An 18901-nucleotide genomic window follows, 5' to 3' on the forward strand; every position below is an offset into this window, starting at 1 on the left:
AAGGAACAACAAGCAGGGGAAGGGCAAGGAAGATCCAAGATTCCAGAAAGGAACAGAAGAGCTGAGAGGATTCAAAACAGTTACCTCACTTCTCCTTGGGAGCCCTCCTGGAGTGGATGGTCTGAGAGGGAAGCCTCTGAAACAGAGCCTCTCTGGACATTGATCATCTTTTTAGTGAACCCCAAATCCCTCTGGTTCCAGCAGAAGACAAAAGTAGATTTGGGACTTTGTAGAAAGCCATCTACTAAAGAAGATTCTCTCTATCCCCAAAATTGTCCATGAACTTCATTTTACAACTAGATTAGATAGGAGGAAGGACAATCCCAAACTACTGATCAAAAAAGGGTCAGGCAGACAGCCTGAACCCTCAGGATTTGGGGGGGTCAGTTGTTCATTCATAAGGATTTCCATTTCCCACTTTGCCTCATCCAACAACCCCATTCTCTCTGCCTTGTGTGTGTCTCCTAGAATAAAGAGTTATCCTTTTATATCAGGCCTGCTTTCTAATGTCACTGAAGGGGACTGAAGCTTTGAGGGGAATTATACCTTTCTCCCCAAGGAGGGGAGGTTAGTTCCAAACCAGAGCTGAGGAGTAACCCAAGTCTCAAAGGGAGAAAGGACAGTTGGGACATTAGGGAAATTCAGAAGCAAGAGAGTTACCTGCTTCTCAACAACAGCCAGGATCAAGAATGGAGGTAGCAGGTCAATTCTCTGAGACCTCCTCCAGTCCTTAACCTCCTTATTCAACCCAATCTCTGAGGGGACACTCAGTCTCTCCCCTCTCTCCATTTCTTTAGCTCCTTCACACATACCCTTCTCTCTAGTTCCCCTGAGAGAGTGTAAGTGACCCCATTCTGATCCTATATTACATGTGATCCTTCTCAGCAAGGAGGCAGGGGTTTTAAAAAAAAAAACAGAATGTTGCAAATATTATCAGGATTCATTATATTAGTTGTTTTAATATCTATATAGATGCTTCCTCAAACTCCCTAACCTGTCATTTCCTCAACCTTTTTAAGTTCTATAGCCTATTCCTTCTTTCCACTTCAACCACACATTCAGATGATGTATGATACAGGACTCAGCCTGGCGTCAGGAAGACTCATCTTCCTGAGTTCAAGTCCAGCCTAGATGTGTGACCTTGGGCAAGTCACTTAACCCTTCTTGCCTCCATTCTCTCATCTGTAAAAATGAGCTGGAGAAGGAAATGGCAAACCACTCTAGTATTTTTTCCAAGAAAACCCCAAAACTAGTCATAAAGGTCAGATTGAAATGATTGAACAACACAGTTTGAAACTCTGACTGTAGTCTGTCATTCTACCTCTCCCTGTTTCATCCTTTTTTCTTTTTCTTTGCCCTAATCAACACCTTTTTAAAAAAAAAAAAAAACCCTTACCTTCTGTCTTAGAATCTATGCTCTGTGTTGGTTCTAAGGCAGAAGAGCAATAAGGGCTAGGAAATATGGTGGTCTAGTGACTTGCTCACAGTCACAGAGATAGGAAGTATCTGAGGCCAGATTTAAATGTAGGACCTCCCATCTCTGGGCCTGACTCTCAATCCACTGAACCATCCTGCTGCCCCCTCAACACTTTCTTTCCTTTTACCTGCCCTCAATGTTTTCCCAGCCATTAATGCTACTCTGTATTTTATTTCCTTTCCAACTCTAATCCAGTAGTAACCCATTTTAGCTCTATGCTGTCCTCTCCTCTTGAATCCCTTATTCCCCTCCCTATGTCTGCTTTTGTCCTGCCAAAGGTCTGCCCTAGGTTACTCCCATCATTGAGCTCCTGTGCCTTTACTTATGAGCCCCTCAACAAAAATAGAGGAAATCCCACAGACATGCTGAATGGTCACATTATAAATTAATGTTATCTAATCTTAAAACTAGACCATCACTGCAGCAATCCAAACCTTTCATTTCTCCTTAATTGATTCCCTGTCTCCCCAAAGAAGCTATTCCAGACCTTCCTTTCCTTCTTCAAATCCCCCACCATTACCCTCCCCCCTCCTTCCTTTTTATAATTGAAGACTTTCTTATTTTACTGAGAAAATGGAGGTAAACACTTAATGTAAGCTTCTTCTACTCCCATTTTCTTCATCTCAAATCCCTTTATATCTTCCATTGTCTAACAAAGGTGGAACTTCTTGCCAAGGCTAACCCTTCTACATTTGTGCTCAATCCTATTATCCTTACATCTTCTATAGCAGATTGCAACCTCGGTCATCCCTACCCCACCTCTGAATCCTCAGCTTCTCTCTGACAACCAATTGCTTCTCTACTGCCTTCAAAACATGCCCCAACTCTGCCATTTTTAAAAAGCCTTCCCAAGACCCTACTGTCCCTCAAGCTATTGTCATTCATCTTTCTTCCCTTTTTCAGCCATCAACTCCTTAAAAAAGTTGTACTCAACTGCCTCCAGTTCCTTTCTTCTCAACCTATTTTAATTTGGCATCCAGTCATCATTCAACTGAAACCGCTCACTTCAGAATTACCAATGATCCCTTAATGGCCAAAGCTGATAGTCTTTTCTCAGTCTGAGTCCTTCTTGACCTATCTTAGGGCTTCTTAACCTGAAGTTTATGGATAGATTTCATTGAGACTCTGAAAATTGTGTCTATTTTCACTAACCTTTGGGTTTCCTTTGTAATCCTCTTTATTTTATTTTATACAAAACATTGTTCATAGGTATCATCAGACTGCCAGAAGAATTCATGACACAGGGTTAGACTCTTCTGATCTTTCTATTTCATTTGACACTGTTGATCTATATCTTCCTCTTTCTGACTCTCTCTATACTCTGTCCTCTGGGCTTTCATGGCAGCAGTATCTCCTAATTCTCCTGTCATTAGGACTCTTGCCTAGGCTCTCTTCTTTTTCTACATTCTGAGTCTTGGTAACCTTATCTGCTCCCATGGGTTTAACCATCATCTTTATCCAGATGACTCCCAGGTTTTTAATTTTTGATTAATTCATTTGCCTATGCAACTGAATATTTCAATCTGGATATACTAGAGGCATCTGAAATAGAACATAATTCTGCCAAAAGCACCACTATCCTTCTAATATATCAGGTTCATAATCTCAAATTAGCCTGGATTGCCTCACTTTTCTTCACATATGCACTCAGTTGCCAGATCTTGCTGTATTTCTCTCAAAATTTCTTGTATTTGATGGCCATCTCTCCATTCACACAGTAACCACATTCTAGACCGCTCACACAAATCATTTCAACAGCTTCTTCATTGCTTAATTTGGCCTTAAGTTTATCAGCACTCGGGTTTACCCTACTACTGCCAAACTAATTTTGCAGAGTTCTGACCATGTAATTCCTCTAATATAGCCAACTCCAGTGGCTTCCTGTTATTCCTGGAATAAAATCTCTTGAGCTTTTCAAACCCTATGCAACTTGATCCCAATTTATCTTTCTAGACTCACTGAATAGTATTCCTGTTCTCATGCTCTGTGGTCCAGACAATGTTCCTCACACATGATAGTCTAGTTCCCATCACCACACCTTTCCCTTGTAAAGTCTTTTTTTAAAATGCAATTCAGACCTAGTTTTCTATATTAAGCTTTTCTTGATTCTTCCCAGATGCTAGTGCCTTCCTTCTCAAACTACCTTGTATTAGTTATAATGTATATGTATTAACTATATATTTATGCTGAAAATATTTTAGATGTATATCTCCTCCACTAGAATTTAAATTTATTGCAAGTAGGGATTATTTTGTTCTTTATACCTGTATCTTTTGTACCTAATACAGTGCCCAGCACATAGTAAGCACTTAAATAATATTTACTGATTTTTGCTTTAATGTTTTTCTTTATCATGAGGACAGGGTTTGACTAGAAGGAAAGTAGGTATATATCCAGAAATGGCTGTAATAATTGTTCTAATTAGTCAAAACAGTGCTGGCTACACACTTCATCTGCTTTACCAATAGACATCTTAAATTCAATTTGCCCCAAACTGTAAACCTTAAAATTCCTTAGACTTATAAATGTTGGAAATTTCACCATTGGGAAATTTCATACTTGGAAAATTTCTTACTGATAGTCTATTGGAATGTGAACCCCATTGGCATGGGAGGTTCCTCCTCCTCCCTTCTTAAGATTACTTTAGGACAGAAACCTTTTGCTGAACAATGGAAAGGACTTTGACCTATGCTTAAGCATAGAACAGGAATTTCTTTGAGTCATGATTGATTTTAGAATTGATACAATGGAGATACTTGTAATCAATCTCCACCCTACTCAATCCTAACAGGATTGAGGAAGGGCTGCAGCATAGATCAAAATTTAATTATTCCAATCTCTACCCTACTCAGGTTAACAGGATTTAGGAAGGGCTGTAGCAAAGGATCAAAGATTTAATTATTTGAAAATATGACCTTCAACAGACATGTGCAAAGCCAGAGACCTCTGGGTTAAGCTAGAGCCTCCATTGGCACAGGGAAATTGATGGACAGTGATTGGTAGATGTGAGAACTGAGGGGAGGGAACTTGGATGGTTTCCTTAAAGATAGAGGGGTCTGAAGACTCAGGGGGGTGGTTGAGGAGTTTGTCTGAGTGGTTGAAGTGTGCTCTGAGAAGCTTGCTCTGAAGGAAGCTGAAGGTGGGGGCCTTTGAGACTGTTTCTCCATTTTGGTCACATGAGTAATAGGGACTGATCTCTTTTCTTTGCCCCAGCTATCTAAGGGCTTGGGCCTTTTGGCCCAGCCTAAACAGAGGGGGTATTTAAGCCCTATTCCCTTCTCTCCCCTTTCGCGCTCTCTCTCTCTCTATCTCTAATTCCTTTCTTCCTCCTGTTTGTAATTAAATTCTATAAAAGGCTGACGGCTGATTTGAGTTTTCATTTAGGAATTACATAGCTGAATTCCTTAGCGACCTTAAATTAATATATATATCAGTCTTTTAAAGTGATTTCCTTGTCACAAAACAAAAATTATCTTTCCCCCTAAAATCATTCTATCTTCCCTAGTATTGTAGAAGGCAACACCATCCTCCCAGTACCTTGGACTTTCAAGTTAAGAGACATCCTGAACTCATCATTGCCTAGCATATATATAGTAGGTATTTAATAAATGTTTTTTTTGGTCAATTACTTAACAAGAAGTTTATCCAAAGCTCATGACATTTAGAAATGATGCTGAGAGAAGTAAAAATATGGCAACAATTAATTAGTTTATATGTTTTCCAAAATTATATTCACCAACAGGCATCAGGGAAAGAATAATATGTTTTGTTTTTGTCTTTTTATTGAACCTGTGATTTCATTGATAAGTTGGGTAACAAATTGTATTCCGCTAATGCAAATCAGGACCTGCCCTGTGACATAAAATTGAGAATTATCGGAAGAACTAAGCGATTATGCTACTTGTTCAGGGTGACCAAGCCAATCTGTCCTACTTGTGAAGATAAATTTTTGTTTGCTTTGTGATTTTTTGGATAATTTGTGTTGTGTTGGAGGACTTTCAAGAGCAAAATAAAGTTTCTCCTGAAAAAAGTGACTAATCTCTTAAAAACCATGCAGGAAATGCTCCTTTGTATAAATGATTTCATTTTGGTAAGACTTCCTTTTTTTTTTAAATAAAAACCCTTACTTTCTGTCTTGGAATCAATACTGTGTATTAGTTTCAAGGCAGAAGAGTGGTAAGGGCTAGGCAATGGGGGTTAAGTGACTTGCCCAGGGTCACTGCAGCTGAGAAGTGTCAGAGGCCAGATTTGAACCTAGGACATCCTATCTCTAGGTCTGACTCTGAATCCACTGAGCTACCCAGCTGCCCCCGACTCCCACCCCCAAGTCTTCTTTTAACTGACTCTATACAGCTTCTTCATCTTTGACTGCAAAGTACATAATCAATCTGATTTCAATGTTGACCATCAGGTGAAATCCATATATAGAGTTGCCTTTTGGGTTGTTGAAAAAAAGAGTGATTGCTATGACCAGCAAGCTATTTTGACAAAACTGTTAGTCTCTGCACTGCTCTATTGTACTTCAAGACCAAGCTTGCCTGTTTTCCCATTTATCTTTTGATCTTCTTTTGATCTTCTAAAGTATCTTCCTACTTTAGCATTCCAATCCCCTATGATGAATATGATGTCTTTTTTTAGTGTTATTTCTGGAAGATGTTGTAGGTCTTCAAAAACTGATCAACTTTGGCCTCTTTACCAGGAATGTTTGAAACATAGATTTGTATTACTGTAATGTTGAATGGTTTGCCTTGCATTCAAACAGATATGATTCTGTTAGGTTTGAGATTATATCCCAGGACTGCTTTCCTCATCCTTTTTTTCTAACTGAAGACTTCCATTTCTCCTAGAAGATTCTTGCCCACATAGTATATATAAAGATCACCTGAATTAATTCAACCATTCCCTTCCATATAAGTTCACTGACACCCAAGATGCTGTTTAAACTTTCCATCTACTGTTTGACCACATTCAGCTTACTTTAATTCATAAATCTTACATCCCAGGTTACTATGTAATATTGATCTTTACAGCATTGGACTTTCCTTTGGTCATATCCACACATCCCCAGCTGACCTTCCGTTTGTTTTTGGCTCAACCACTTCATTCTTTCTGGAGCAACTTGCAATTTTTCTTCCCCTGTAACATATTGAGCACTTTCCAACCTGAGAGGTTCATCTTCTGGTATCATAATAATAAAATGGGAAAGACAAGAGATCTTTACAAGAAAATTAGATATCAAAGGAACATTTCATGCAAAAATGGCTACAATAAAAGACAAAAAAACAGAAGTTCAGGAAAGATTAAGAAGAGATGGCAAGAATATACAGAAGATCTTAATGTTGCCATCAGAGCCACACATTCTAAAGAAAGAAGTCAAATAGCCCTTGGGAAGCATAGTTAACAATAAGGCTAGCAGAGGTGACAGAATTTCAACTGAGTTATTTAAAATCCTAAAAGATTATGCTGTTTAAGTCTTGCACTCAATATGCCTGCAAATTTGGAAAACTCAGTAGTGACCATTGGATTAGAAAAGATAGTTCATGTCCCAGTCCTAAAGAAGGACAGAAAGAGTGTCCAAACTATCACACAGTTGCATTCAATTCACACATTAGTAAGGTCATGCCTGAGATTCTGCAAGCTAAGCTTCATCAATCTGTGAACCGAGCAGGCTGATTTTCAGAGAGGCAAAGAATTGTCAACTTTTGCTGGACTATAGAGAAAGCAAAGGACTTCCAGAAAAACAACTACTTCATTGACTACACTGAAGCCTTTGTGTGTATCACAACAAAATGTGGCAAGTTCTCAAAGAAATGGGAGTATCAGATCATCGTACTTATCTCCTGAGGAACCTATACATACGTCAAGAAGCAAGAACCAAACATGGAACAACTGATTGGTTTAAGACTGAAAAAGGAGTACCGCAAGACCGTATGTTGTAACCTTATTTATTAACTTATATACAGTAGATGGCAATTGCTATGAAATTTAAGGACATTTGTTCCTTGAAAGGAAAGCTATGGCAAATCTGGACAGCATACTAAAAAGCAAAGATAACTACCTTGCCTACAAAAGTTTCTATAGTCAAAGCTGTGGTTTTTTTTTTTTTTTCAGTTATGCTATGAGAGTTGGACTATAAGGAAAGCTGAGTGCTGCAGAATCAATCCTTTTAAATTATGGGGCTGGATCATCCTTTTGAGAGTTCCTTGGACAGTAAGGAAATCAAACCAGTCAGTACTTAAAGAAATTAATTAATTTTTTAAAGGGTGTATGTGGCAGGGAGGTAGCTCAGTGGATAGAAAACCAGGCCAGGTGACAGGAGGTTTTTGGGTTCTAATCTGGCTTCAGACATTTCCTAGCTGTGTGACTATGGCTGGGTGAGACTTTTGATCCCAATTGCCTTTTCTTTACCACTCTTCTGCCTCACAGAGGATATTCAGTATCAATTCTAAAATAGAAAGAGAGAGTATGTGTGTGTGTGTGTGTGTGTGAGAGAGAGAGAGAGAGAGAGAGAGAGAGAGAGAGAGAGAGAGAGAGAGAGAGAGAGAGAGAGAGAGAGAGAGAGAGAGATACTGGATCCACCCCAAGTTTGAGGACATCTGAAGGAGGAGGAAATACAAAATACCCAATTCTTAAAATATGACACTAACCATATTCTAGTTTTCTATCTCTACAAAAACTTTTTTGAAAGTAAGAGAGAGAGAGAGAGAGAGAGAGAGAGAGAGAGAGAGAGGGAGGAAGGATAAGGGTTTGTTTGTTTGAATTTAGACAAGTGCTTTGGCTACATAATGAGAAGAAAGAACTCATTGGAAGAGATTCTCATGCTGATAAAGATTGAAGGCCTAAGGAAGAGGGAGCAGGAGGAGATGAGATGGATAGTGTCATCCAAGCAATGAATATGAACTTGGGCAGATTTTAAGAGATAGTAGAGGATAGAAGGATCTGGTGTTCTATGGTCCATATAGTCTTGAAGAATTGGATAGTAATGTACAAAAAGTGGCACTAAATGTAAAGAAAAATGAGAAGAGCAGTTAAACTAGAAAAAGTAGATGCAGAAGAAATAGATACTGGATCCACCCCAAGTTTGAGGGCATTTGAAAGAGGATAGAATACCCAATTCCTAAAATAGGACACTAACCATATTCTAGTTTGCTATCTCTACAAAAACTTTGATGAAAGTATGAGAAAGAAACAAGCAGGCTTTTTGGAAATGGTATTCTACAGAAGACCACATCTTGGAAATCCACAGTTGACTTAAAACTGAAGTGAATACAAGTTCTATCATGCTTATTGTTTGACTTTTAAAAATCATTAGATTTAGGAAAGCAAAATGCTGTCATAAAATCTCTAACTAGATATTTCCTATACATATGTTATGTTAAAATGGAAATAGAATCCCTGGGATGATGTTTTAAAGTTAGTTTTGTTTGGTGAAATAACCCCCCCCCCCCACCAAGGGCTTTCCCTCCCTATCTGGGTAGAGAGCTGAAGACTGCCCTCTGTCCCCTTCCAAATATGATGATGGTGCAGGTAAGCAGAGGGCTTTACCAGATTTGGGCACACCACAGGAATGAAGAATAAAGGGTGAATTTTGCAAAACCTAATCTTCCTGGGAGTCCCACTCTGGCAAATCTCTTTTTTTGGAGGAAGACCAATGGTGGAAGAATCAGGACTTTGCTTTTGCCTGATTCTCTTAGAGGTCTTCCACCCAGACCAACCTCCACTTACCAACCTTCTTTCCCTTGTTTTAAAATCTGACTGCTACTGAGTAAACAAACACTATTTGTTGGGATAGGATAGCTATGATGGGAGATTAAGGAAGAAGTAAAAAACAGGAGTTCCTTAAGTTAAAACACATATTATTATGAAGGGTCCTTCTGGCTTAGACTGTCAGCCTATAGGACCAGCTTGTAAACTTTCTGTCTTCTTGAGTCTCCTGTGCTGGCTATCCTAATCTAAAGTTAAAGAAACACCAACTGTTTTTAGGGATAGCTGACCCAGAGGAAGATGTATCTTTCTTCAGGACTGACTCAGCCCACCCTCCAGGGCAAAACCTTCTCTGGGGGCTGCAATTCTGGTAGTCCACAAGGTCTTGTGATAGAGAAATCAAGAACAATTTACAATCTAAATGAGCAATGGATTTGACTGGGAAATCTGCAGGATATGGTGGGTTATCAATCCAGAGATAGGAAAGGAACCTCATTTTAGTTCAGGGTTCAAAATTGAACTTCCCCATCTATTGGTAAATTTCCTGGCAGCCCCTGGTCCCAACATTCCAACTGCCCTTTGCTGTCTCTTTTGCTTCTTGCAATGTTCCATTTCCATTCTGTTAAAATATCCTCTTACATTTAATATTAGGTAAAATTCTGTGATTCAGCAACTAGAACTTTGTTGATTATTTTCTGATGGCTTAATAGCAATCAAAAATAAAATGGCAACAGTTATATATGGCAAAAGTTGTTTGTCATTATTTTAGAGCATGTGTAGCACAGAGTCCAAATGGAAAAAGGATTCCATATAGTGTCCCTATAAGATTCCATAGAGGAAGGGTAAGACCTTCCATATGCCCCTGTTAATAGATAACTTTGTGCTCATTGTGTTAAGCATGAGAACATTGTAATCTTTAATCAAATTTTTTTGCCTACCTATTCTTATAAGAAAAGCCAAGAGATAAATGTCATCTACTTTGTGATATTAAATTGAATAAGCATTATGTATCTTTGGTGTATTAGTATGTCTTAGAAATACCAATGAACAATGAAAGGGGCCTAGAACTAAAAAGGAGGAAAGGAGCAGACCACATTGCATGACCACATACCAAAAAAAAGTATAAATGGTATTGAGGAGATATTGCAGAAGAAACAAGTAAACTAGGGATTGTGCATTGAAAAGCTAGGCTAACAGATGGACAACCTGTATTCCTAATTGGTCTGTATACAATATTAAGCAATCTAGAGAAAGGCCTGGCACATCAAGTGGACTATCTGTGACAGATTTTGCATGAGGATACGGGCAAGATTTGCATAAGGTAAAAAGACCTAGATATTTACATTGAAAAAAATGTCTGATAGATTCCAATCTGACTTCAAGAAATCACTAAAAAAAAATAGGATTCTCAATTGAAAGATTATGATTCTAGAAAGAATTTGTCATCCTACAACATAAATGAGTCATATTTCTCATATGCAACTAGTGGCATACATTGCTATAAAAGAGCTATTGTTACTTTGGGAGGAACTTACAAAGTTGCATAGGATGGCAGCTTCTGTCTTGGCAAAAATTAAATACACTGGTAGCTATAATTTATATATCATCCTGAAATGCCATCAATACTACCTTTTTCTTGCCCATAAATATTTACCTGAAAGAGTAAAAGAAGAAGATAACATTTTTCTCCTTTTCCCTTTCCTTCATATTTACCTTTTCAGGTATTCCATGCTCTTTGATTTTCGGTATCGAACTTTCCACAGAGCTCTGGTCTTTTCATTGCAAAAAGTTGGAAATCTTCTATTTTGTTGAATGCCCATACTTTCCCTTGGAAGTATATAGTCAGTTTTTCTGGATAGCTGATTCTTGGTTGAAGACCCAGCTTTCTTGCTTTTCTGAAGATCATGTTCCATGCCTTACGATCATTCAGAGTGGAACTTGCAAAGTCTTGTGTGACCCTGATTGGCATTCTTTTATATCTAAATTGTCTTTTCCTGGCTTCTTGTAGGATTTTTTCTTTTGTTTGAGAGTTTTGGAATTTGGCAATTACATTCCTGGGAGTTGTCTTTTGGGGGTTTAGAGTAGAGGGTGTTCTGTGAGCTCTGTCAGTGGCTGTATTGCCCCCTTGTTCTAGAATCTCTGGGCAATTTTCTTTGATTATATCTTGTATTACAATGTCGAGTTTGCTGTTTATTTCTGGCTTTTCTGGAAGTCCAATTATTCTTAAATTATCTCTTCTCCCTCTATTTTCCAAATCTGTCACTTTGTCTGTGAGCTATTTTATGTTCTCTTCTAATTTCTTGGTCTTTTGGCTTTGCTTTATTAGTTCTTGCTTTAAAGCCTGATTTTCTTTTTCAGTTTGGTCAAACTGGTTTTGTAGATGCGTGAATTTCTTTTGCATTATTTCCCACTTTTCCTCCCAGAAGGCTTCCATCTTTTTGATCATTTCAGATTCAAATTCTTCATGGGTTTGTGGAGAGTTTCCATTTCCTTTGGAAGGTTTTGGAGCATTTGCTTGTGTTTCCTCTTCTATCTCCTCTGTGTTTTGTATTTTTGCTCCATAAAATGTGTCCAAAGTCGCCCCCTTCTTCTTGTTTTTCTTGGAATTTTGGGGCTTTTGTGCTTCTGTGGAGTTTGCCATCTCTATCTGAGTGGGGAGGACTAGCTTTTCTTATCTCTGTCTGGCGTTCAGAGGTTTTAGCCCTAGGCAGATTGTCCATTCTATGCAGTTGTTGTTCTGTCTTCCCAGGGAAGCCAGGAATTGCTGGTGTGTCCCTGTTACTGCCCTCTTCTCCTCGGCACCCTCCAGATGCTTCTCCATTGCCTTACTTCCACGCTCTAAGCCTGGCTTGGCCCTTGTTTCTGTGCCTTAGGTGGCCAGCGCCAGCACTCTGCGGGGGGAGGGTCCACGGCTTCCAGGAGCTCTGAGGGCTCCTGATGAGATTAGCTTTTCCCTGGGTTGAAGAAGGATCCAGCCAGGGGGTTACAAGCTCCCCCATCTCTCTCTGTTTCCCTGCTGTCTGGGTGCCCCCTCAACTGGGTAAGGTTGTTTTCAGGGTGTGGCCTTCAGAATAGCCGGCTCCCGAGGCCCTTTTGCCAGCCCTGAGGGTTACTGTTGTTCCAGACGACCCTGCTCTCTGAGGGGGAGGGGCCGCGGCTTCCCGGAGCTCTGAGGGCTCCTCCCAGGGGGTTACAAGCTCCCCTGTCTCTCTCTGTTTCCCTGCTGTCTGGGTGGCCCCTTGACTGGGTCAGGTTGTTTTCAGGAAGCGGCTTTCAGATTAGCTGGCCATGGGGCTCTGAGGTTGCCTCTGCTGCCTCAGACTTGGCGCTCTGGGTTGGGGGGGATGGGTCCTAGGACCTTCCTTCTGCCTACCCCTTGGGTCCGAGTGGTCTCGGGTTCTGGCTTTGGGGGGGGGGCGTACCTTTTGATCCAAGTCCAGGTCCAGGAGGAGGACTCCTGGGGTCTATGCTGTTGATCGTTTTGAATTTCGGTGCCCTAGGAGCATATAGTTTGAGTTTGGTAGGGAAGGGTTTCAGGAGATCTGAACTATAGCTTTCTCTAAGCCGCCATCTTGACCGGAAGTCTATTTACCTGAAAGAAAGTGGGGAAAACCATTTCCCTTAAAAATCATAACTAGAAATTTGTATATGTTTACAAACTTTAAAGTCCATATCAATGTTAACTTTTTAGATTACCCATCTGTGTGGAATACTACTTGTCCTCCAGCATTCAAGTACTCAATGGAGCTTGCAATGGATTTAAACCTCTCCCCTCTCCTCCTAAAGATGATATCTGTCTCAATTGAGATAATGATAATAATGGCTCCTGTGGAAGCAAATTTGGCAGAATTCTTGCCCTGGCAATTGTAACAGATGAAATGGAAAAACAAAATGGATCTGCAAAAAAGCAAGCAACTTGAAATTTTGGGAAACCATCAATCAATTAACATGGGCTATAGTTCCAATGGAATCTTGAGGAGAGCAGTTAAAAAAGGTCCAGCTGCTTGAACCCTCACTAATCTCTGACTGTTGGGAAGAAGCTGGAAGCTAGACTTACTCTTGGTCAATGATCATTTATCTGACTGAGTACTGAGAAGAATTTTTGGAGCTTAGCTCAGAAGAACTCAGTCAACCTCTCCCCTTAGAGAAAATAACTATTTCCTGAATTGAACCTACTGTGAAATCTCTAATCAAGAGGAAATTATAGGCAGTTAGGGAAACCTATTTCCTTTTCTTCCCCTCCCTCTCCTTACCTCCTCTATCTGAAAGAATAAACCCTTTTAGTTAAAAGATTTAAAATTGTGGGATTAGTTATTGAGGAAACTCTTTAAGCTTACCATTTCTGAGAGGAACAGTTGGAAAGTGAACAGAGAGTGGTGTGGGAGGGAAGAGTACAAGATGCAGTGTTTCCTTTAGCTGCCTTCCTGGTGTTCCTGTCCTATTACCATAAATCTCCTAATAGTGGTATCTATTACAATTTGGCACCCCCCCCCAAAAAAAAAATCTTACCTGTCCCAGGATGAGAGAAGTATATTAAGGGAAGAAGATGATGTCACAAATCGTTTGTGGAGTGTTAGTATTGGCTGCATTTGCGTGTTATTGGATGTACACCATTTTTTTACAGTGCTGTCCCTAATATATGAACACTATAGGGATAATAGCAAATACCACGGCTTTTATAACAACTATGCCATTCACTACCAACACCATGGCAAATTATAACTCGGGTATATATATTTGCAATGGCTGCAATCCAGACTATTACATATATCAAGAACATCATTAAATTCATAACACCTGAGAAAGCTGCTCAAATTCTTGTGGTAGATACCAACCTTGAACAAATGATCAGGAAAATGTGTGAAGAATATTTGCAGAAACAAAGACAAGGATAAGCTCAGGATAGGAATGGGAAAAAGACAACAGGGCTGATGGATAAAGGAAACAAAGATAAGGACAAGAAATCTAAAGATCAGAATAAGAAAGGGGCTGAGGGAAAAACTAAGGAAGATACAGACACAGAAAAGATCTTGCTTCTAAGGGACATAGCTAAGATTTCTGAATCAGCTGGTGTGGTTCATTCAAAAATACACAAACAATTCTCCACCCAGGAATTGGATTCCATAAAAAGAAGGTTCCCAAAATTTTTAAAGGAGCCTTACTGAGCTCTAAATGAGCTGAAAAGGACCTTTAAAATATTCGAGCCTGATTTTCAAGATTCAGATTTTCTTCTGTCTGAATTATTTATCCCACATGAATACAGGCAATTCATAGAAAAGACTAGGAAGGATAGTTCCCTAACCAGTTGACCCACAGAGGAGGAAAGGGAGGATTTTGATTTTGCCAATCCCACCAGTCTGGCATATGTGAGGAAGTGCAGAAAAGATCTTCTGCAAGCAATAAAATCCTTTTCTTCTAAGCCAAATGCTTGGAGCAAATTTGACAGAGTAACCCAAGAGAGAGAAGAGCTCCCTGCTAGCTTTATACACAGACTCGCAGAGACAGTGGAATCAATCACGGGGATCAACCAGGATTCAGAAGAATCAGTGACACATGTTAAGAGGCAATTCTTAAGAGGTTGTAACTCTCATTTGAAAAATTTCTTTAAAAACTATTTTCCTAACTATGATAATATATCAATAAATGAGCTAAGAGATGCAGCCAGTTACTTATGGGACAGTCACAAAGAACCAGAGGAGGAAAAGAAAGATTTAAGACAGAAATTGTGAAATACAGAACGATCTTAAAGAAAAGGAGATTGAACAAATTAAGAATTTACAAACCATCAAAACCTATATTCTAGACCCTCATAACAGCACCAGAAAGGTCAGAGAAACAAGAAAGTGCTTCCTTTGCCACAAAGTTGGTCACTTGATTAAGGACTGTTACCTAAAAAAGAAATATGAACAAAACGACAAAGGTACACAGGGAAAAACATATTAAGATCCAAAACAAATTCATACTGTCAGCATTGCAGGTTAAAAACTGAATCAGAGGCATCAGACCTTGTTAGCATGAAACAAGCCATAAAGACAGGTGCAAAACCAAAATATTCAGATGTTTTGACAAAAGGAAGACACACCTTATGAAGCCAGGAATTTAAGATACTTGGAAATAAACAAAGGGATGGCAGAAAGGAATGGCAGGATGTGATGAATAATGAGTGACTTGAAGGAGTGAAATACAAAAATATAAAGAGGAAAAAAAAATACTTGGGTGGTACCTAAAAGTGAATTTATTGGGTCTGTGAGAAGTTATGATGACAAACCAAATCAATCCCTGAGTGAAAAACAGAGACAAGTACAGGAGTTAAACCAAGAGATTAAAAACATGGTAGCACAGATACAAGCTGATATTGGAGATTCATACAGAAGAGGCATAGTAAACCTCTCCCCTCTCCTCCTAAAGATGGTATCTGTCTCTATTGAGATAATGATAATAATGGCTCCTGGGGAAGCAAATTTGGCAGAATTCTTGCCCTGGCAGTTTTAAAGCTTCCACCTGCCTGACAAGTAGCACCAATAAATGCCTTATATCAGAATATGCCTTTAGATGAGCTTAGCTGATGACTAAAAATTTTATTATTTTTGCACTTTTCCTTCCCTTCTCTCCCTCTTCTTATGATCCTTCCTCCATTTTGTTCCTGCTCTTTTCTCAGATTTCTATTTCACATACTTTTTCAGATTATAAAGCTATTTGGTAAAAATTAACAAAAGTATTTTTATGTGCATTAAATAGAGCTTTCTGGCTATGCATTTGAAAACGAAAACTTAGCCAACTAAAACTTAGCTTGATGTTTATCTGACCCAGTAGTTTATTTTAATCCTGATTTTTTTTATTCTTTTTCCTAGGTGAAAAAAAAGATGTTCTCCAGATTAAAAGGAGTTACCTCTCCTTGTACGTTGGCATGCCGAAGTGTGCACATCAAAGAAAAAGGCCAGCCATTAATATTGAATCCAAGAACAAACAAAGTTAGTTACATTAATATGATTCTAAATTTTCTCTCTTCTTATATATTAGTTTAAAACAATATTTTGATACCATCAAATGAACTTTTTGAGTTTTGAAAGTTTATTATTCTGTGGAATTTGCATTGGAGATCACCCTGACAGCATTTTCTGGCAGGAGTTGTGTTTCCTCTATAAGTAAGGTATTTTGAATCTACGTTGTCAGGAGGACTAAGGGGCAGATCATTTATAGTACATTAGATAGCTCATATCCTTCCTTCATCTAAAATGTATTACATCACTCTGGAAAGACATGTAACTGTTAATTAGAAAATCCAGTTTCTTTTTTTCCAGTTTGCTTTCTGGATTCTCAGTCATAATGGAAACACTTAATTGCAGGAGTAGAGAACAGTGAGGGAAAATGAGCTTAATGAATGGTCTCTTACTCACTCGTGTCCAACTTGAAACAAAGCCCTAGGTGGCTATTACTGCTCACTTGATAGGTAGTTAAAATAGTTTGTTTTTTTTTCTCAAGTTGAGAAAAAAGTAGAGGAGCTTCTCTTTATCAATTTTTTTCTTCTTTCTATTCTAAGAATAATTACTTTGAAATTGGAAAGGACCTTATTCATAATTGGCCTGCCTTTATGAAATTAAACAGATCTTTACCAAATAACATTTTTGCTAATTTAATTAATTAGTGACTTTTTATTAATAAAATTTTAAATCTAAATTTCACAGCTATTTGAACAAAATATAATTCAAATCCTAATCTATTATATGTTGCAAATAATGCCTATAAATATTCATCAATCTAATTCTTATATTAGGAAACTGTCATTCAACAAATATTATTCAGAGTCCTATTCTAAATTGGCAATTTATCTTGGCTTAAGTAAGGAGGCAAAGACAAAATAATTTATGGCAGTTATTTTGTCCCTGACATAGCTAAAAATATGTTAATTTCTAATTACAAGATATGCTAGTTATATAGAGACTGCTTTCTTCATTTAATTCTGGCATGAAAACCTAATTGTGTTTTTTATTACTGGCTTGACAGATTTCTTGGAGTTGGATGAGACATCAGTAGATATCTAATCTAACCCATTCCTGCAAAGCAATCACTTCCACAATCCACTTGACAAGTGGTCATCTCTCTAGCCATTTTGGGAGTAAAATAGAAGAGGGAAGATAAAAAGGCTTTTTGAGAAGGAAGGCTAAGTTAAAGTCAGTATATTTAGAATTATGAAAATATCCCAATCTTCTTCATCTTAGTGAAGCTTATGATTATGATAAAGGAGATTTTTTCAAGTTAAAGAGCATCTTTTGACTAACTAGCAGGACAGATTTCCTGTTGTCTTGTAGAACGAAATTAGCTGCCTAAGAGTTTTAATAAAATTTACTAACTTTACTAATTAGCAGTATAAGTGGACATTTTTGTTAGTAATCTCCCCAAACCAGGACTTGGTATTAACCATTCTGTGTTATATGCAACAATTGTATATTATCCTTAATAATCAATTAGATAGTATTGCTTTCTCATGGAAAATATATAATGAAAGTACCCAATCCCAATTCTTATCTATTGTAATAGTCATGAGAAAAAGCATTAATAAATGAAATCTATAGATATTCCTAAAACACAGTTTTAAATACCTCGCCTTTTTATCTAAACTGATCAATTCTAGTAAAATTGGCTATGTTTGAGTTTTATCTCTCAGCCCAAAGAGTGCTAATAATGAGGGGAAATAGAAGCAAGGGACTAATCAGTCATTAAACCTATATTAAGAGCTTCCTTTGTCCAAGGAATTTTGCTAAGTGCTTGGGATACAAAGAAAAGCAAAAGGCAATCCCTGTCCTCAGGGAGTGTACAGTCCAATGGCCATATGCAAACAACTATAATTATATATAAGATAAGTAGATAAGATAAGATAAGATAAGATAATCAAAAGAGAAAAGGAGCTGGGATTAAGGGGAAATGAGAAAGACTTCCAGTGAGATTTGATTTGAAAGAAAACTGGGAAGCCTTGAATTGAAATGAATAAGGGAAAAGGATTTAGATAATTCCAAGCCAAATAACTAATAGTTCTGAAAGTTGCTTCTGAATGTGGGTTAATTTTTTTCTAAGAACATTTTACCCTTTTCTCCTTTAGGGAATGGCATTTACATTGCGAGAAAGACAAATGCTTGGCCTTCAAGGACTTCTGCCTCCTAAAATAGAGACACAGGATATTCAAGCTTTACGATTCCATAAAAACTTAAAAAAAATGAGTGATCCTTTGCAAAAGTAAGGATTTATTAGAAGCTTGGTTTTTGGTTAATTTTGGGTGGTGTTGGTTCCAATTTGCAAGTTTTAGGCTAGGTTTTTTTGTGGTATAATAGTTGCTTTGACTTTGTACTAAAATTTGTTCTGTTGTTTTTTTAGTTATTTGAATAACTTTCTTTCACTTTTATTTACATTGTAAATTATTGTAGCAAAATGTTTTGAGTCTCAGTAAGTTTAGTAGAATCATGGAATCTTAGAATTAGAAGAACCCCTCTCAGTCATCTAGTCTGCTCCCCCCAGAGCAGGAATATCCTTTATAACATCCCTTTATATCTAGGTAGTTTCTTAAAATATGCATCCATTTATTCTGGTTCTGACTTTCTGTCTTCTAAAGCTACAAAAATAAGTAATCTTCCAACCGTGTCATTGTCCTTAATATATTTGAAAAGAAGTTGCCATGTGCTCCCCCAACTCAACTTTATATATTTCCTGGGTCTTTCATTGTTTTCT

At 38.1% G+C, this 18901-nt stretch overlaps 1 protein-coding gene across 5 annotated transcripts in view; it reads left to right on the top strand.

Moving 5' to 3' along the window:
• Positions 1-18901, top strand: part of ME2 (malic enzyme 2) — a 131834-nt gene that overhangs the window by 46269 nt on the left and 66664 nt on the right. For 3 of the 5 annotated variants that reach the window (XM_007486719.3, XM_001364356.4, XM_056824432.1), the window contains 2 exons: positions 16033-16152; positions 18279-18412. In XM_007486719.3, coding sequence (XP_007486781.1) covers positions 16045-16152; positions 18279-18412 — 242 coding nt within the window. In that variant the 5' untranslated portion in view covers positions 16033-16044. Of the gene's footprint in view, positions 1-4982; positions 5071-16030; positions 16153-17185; positions 17353-18278; positions 18413-18901 lie in introns of those variants that run through there. The other 2 variants (XM_056824430.1, XM_056824431.1) reach the window with 2 other exon arrangements.

This window comes from Monodelphis domestica, chromosome 3 (genome assembly GCF_027887165.1).
Source record: "Monodelphis domestica isolate mMonDom1 chromosome 3, mMonDom1.pri, whole genome shotgun sequence".
Lineage (NCBI taxonomy): Eukaryota > Metazoa > Chordata > Mammalia > Didelphimorphia > Didelphidae > Monodelphis > Monodelphis domestica.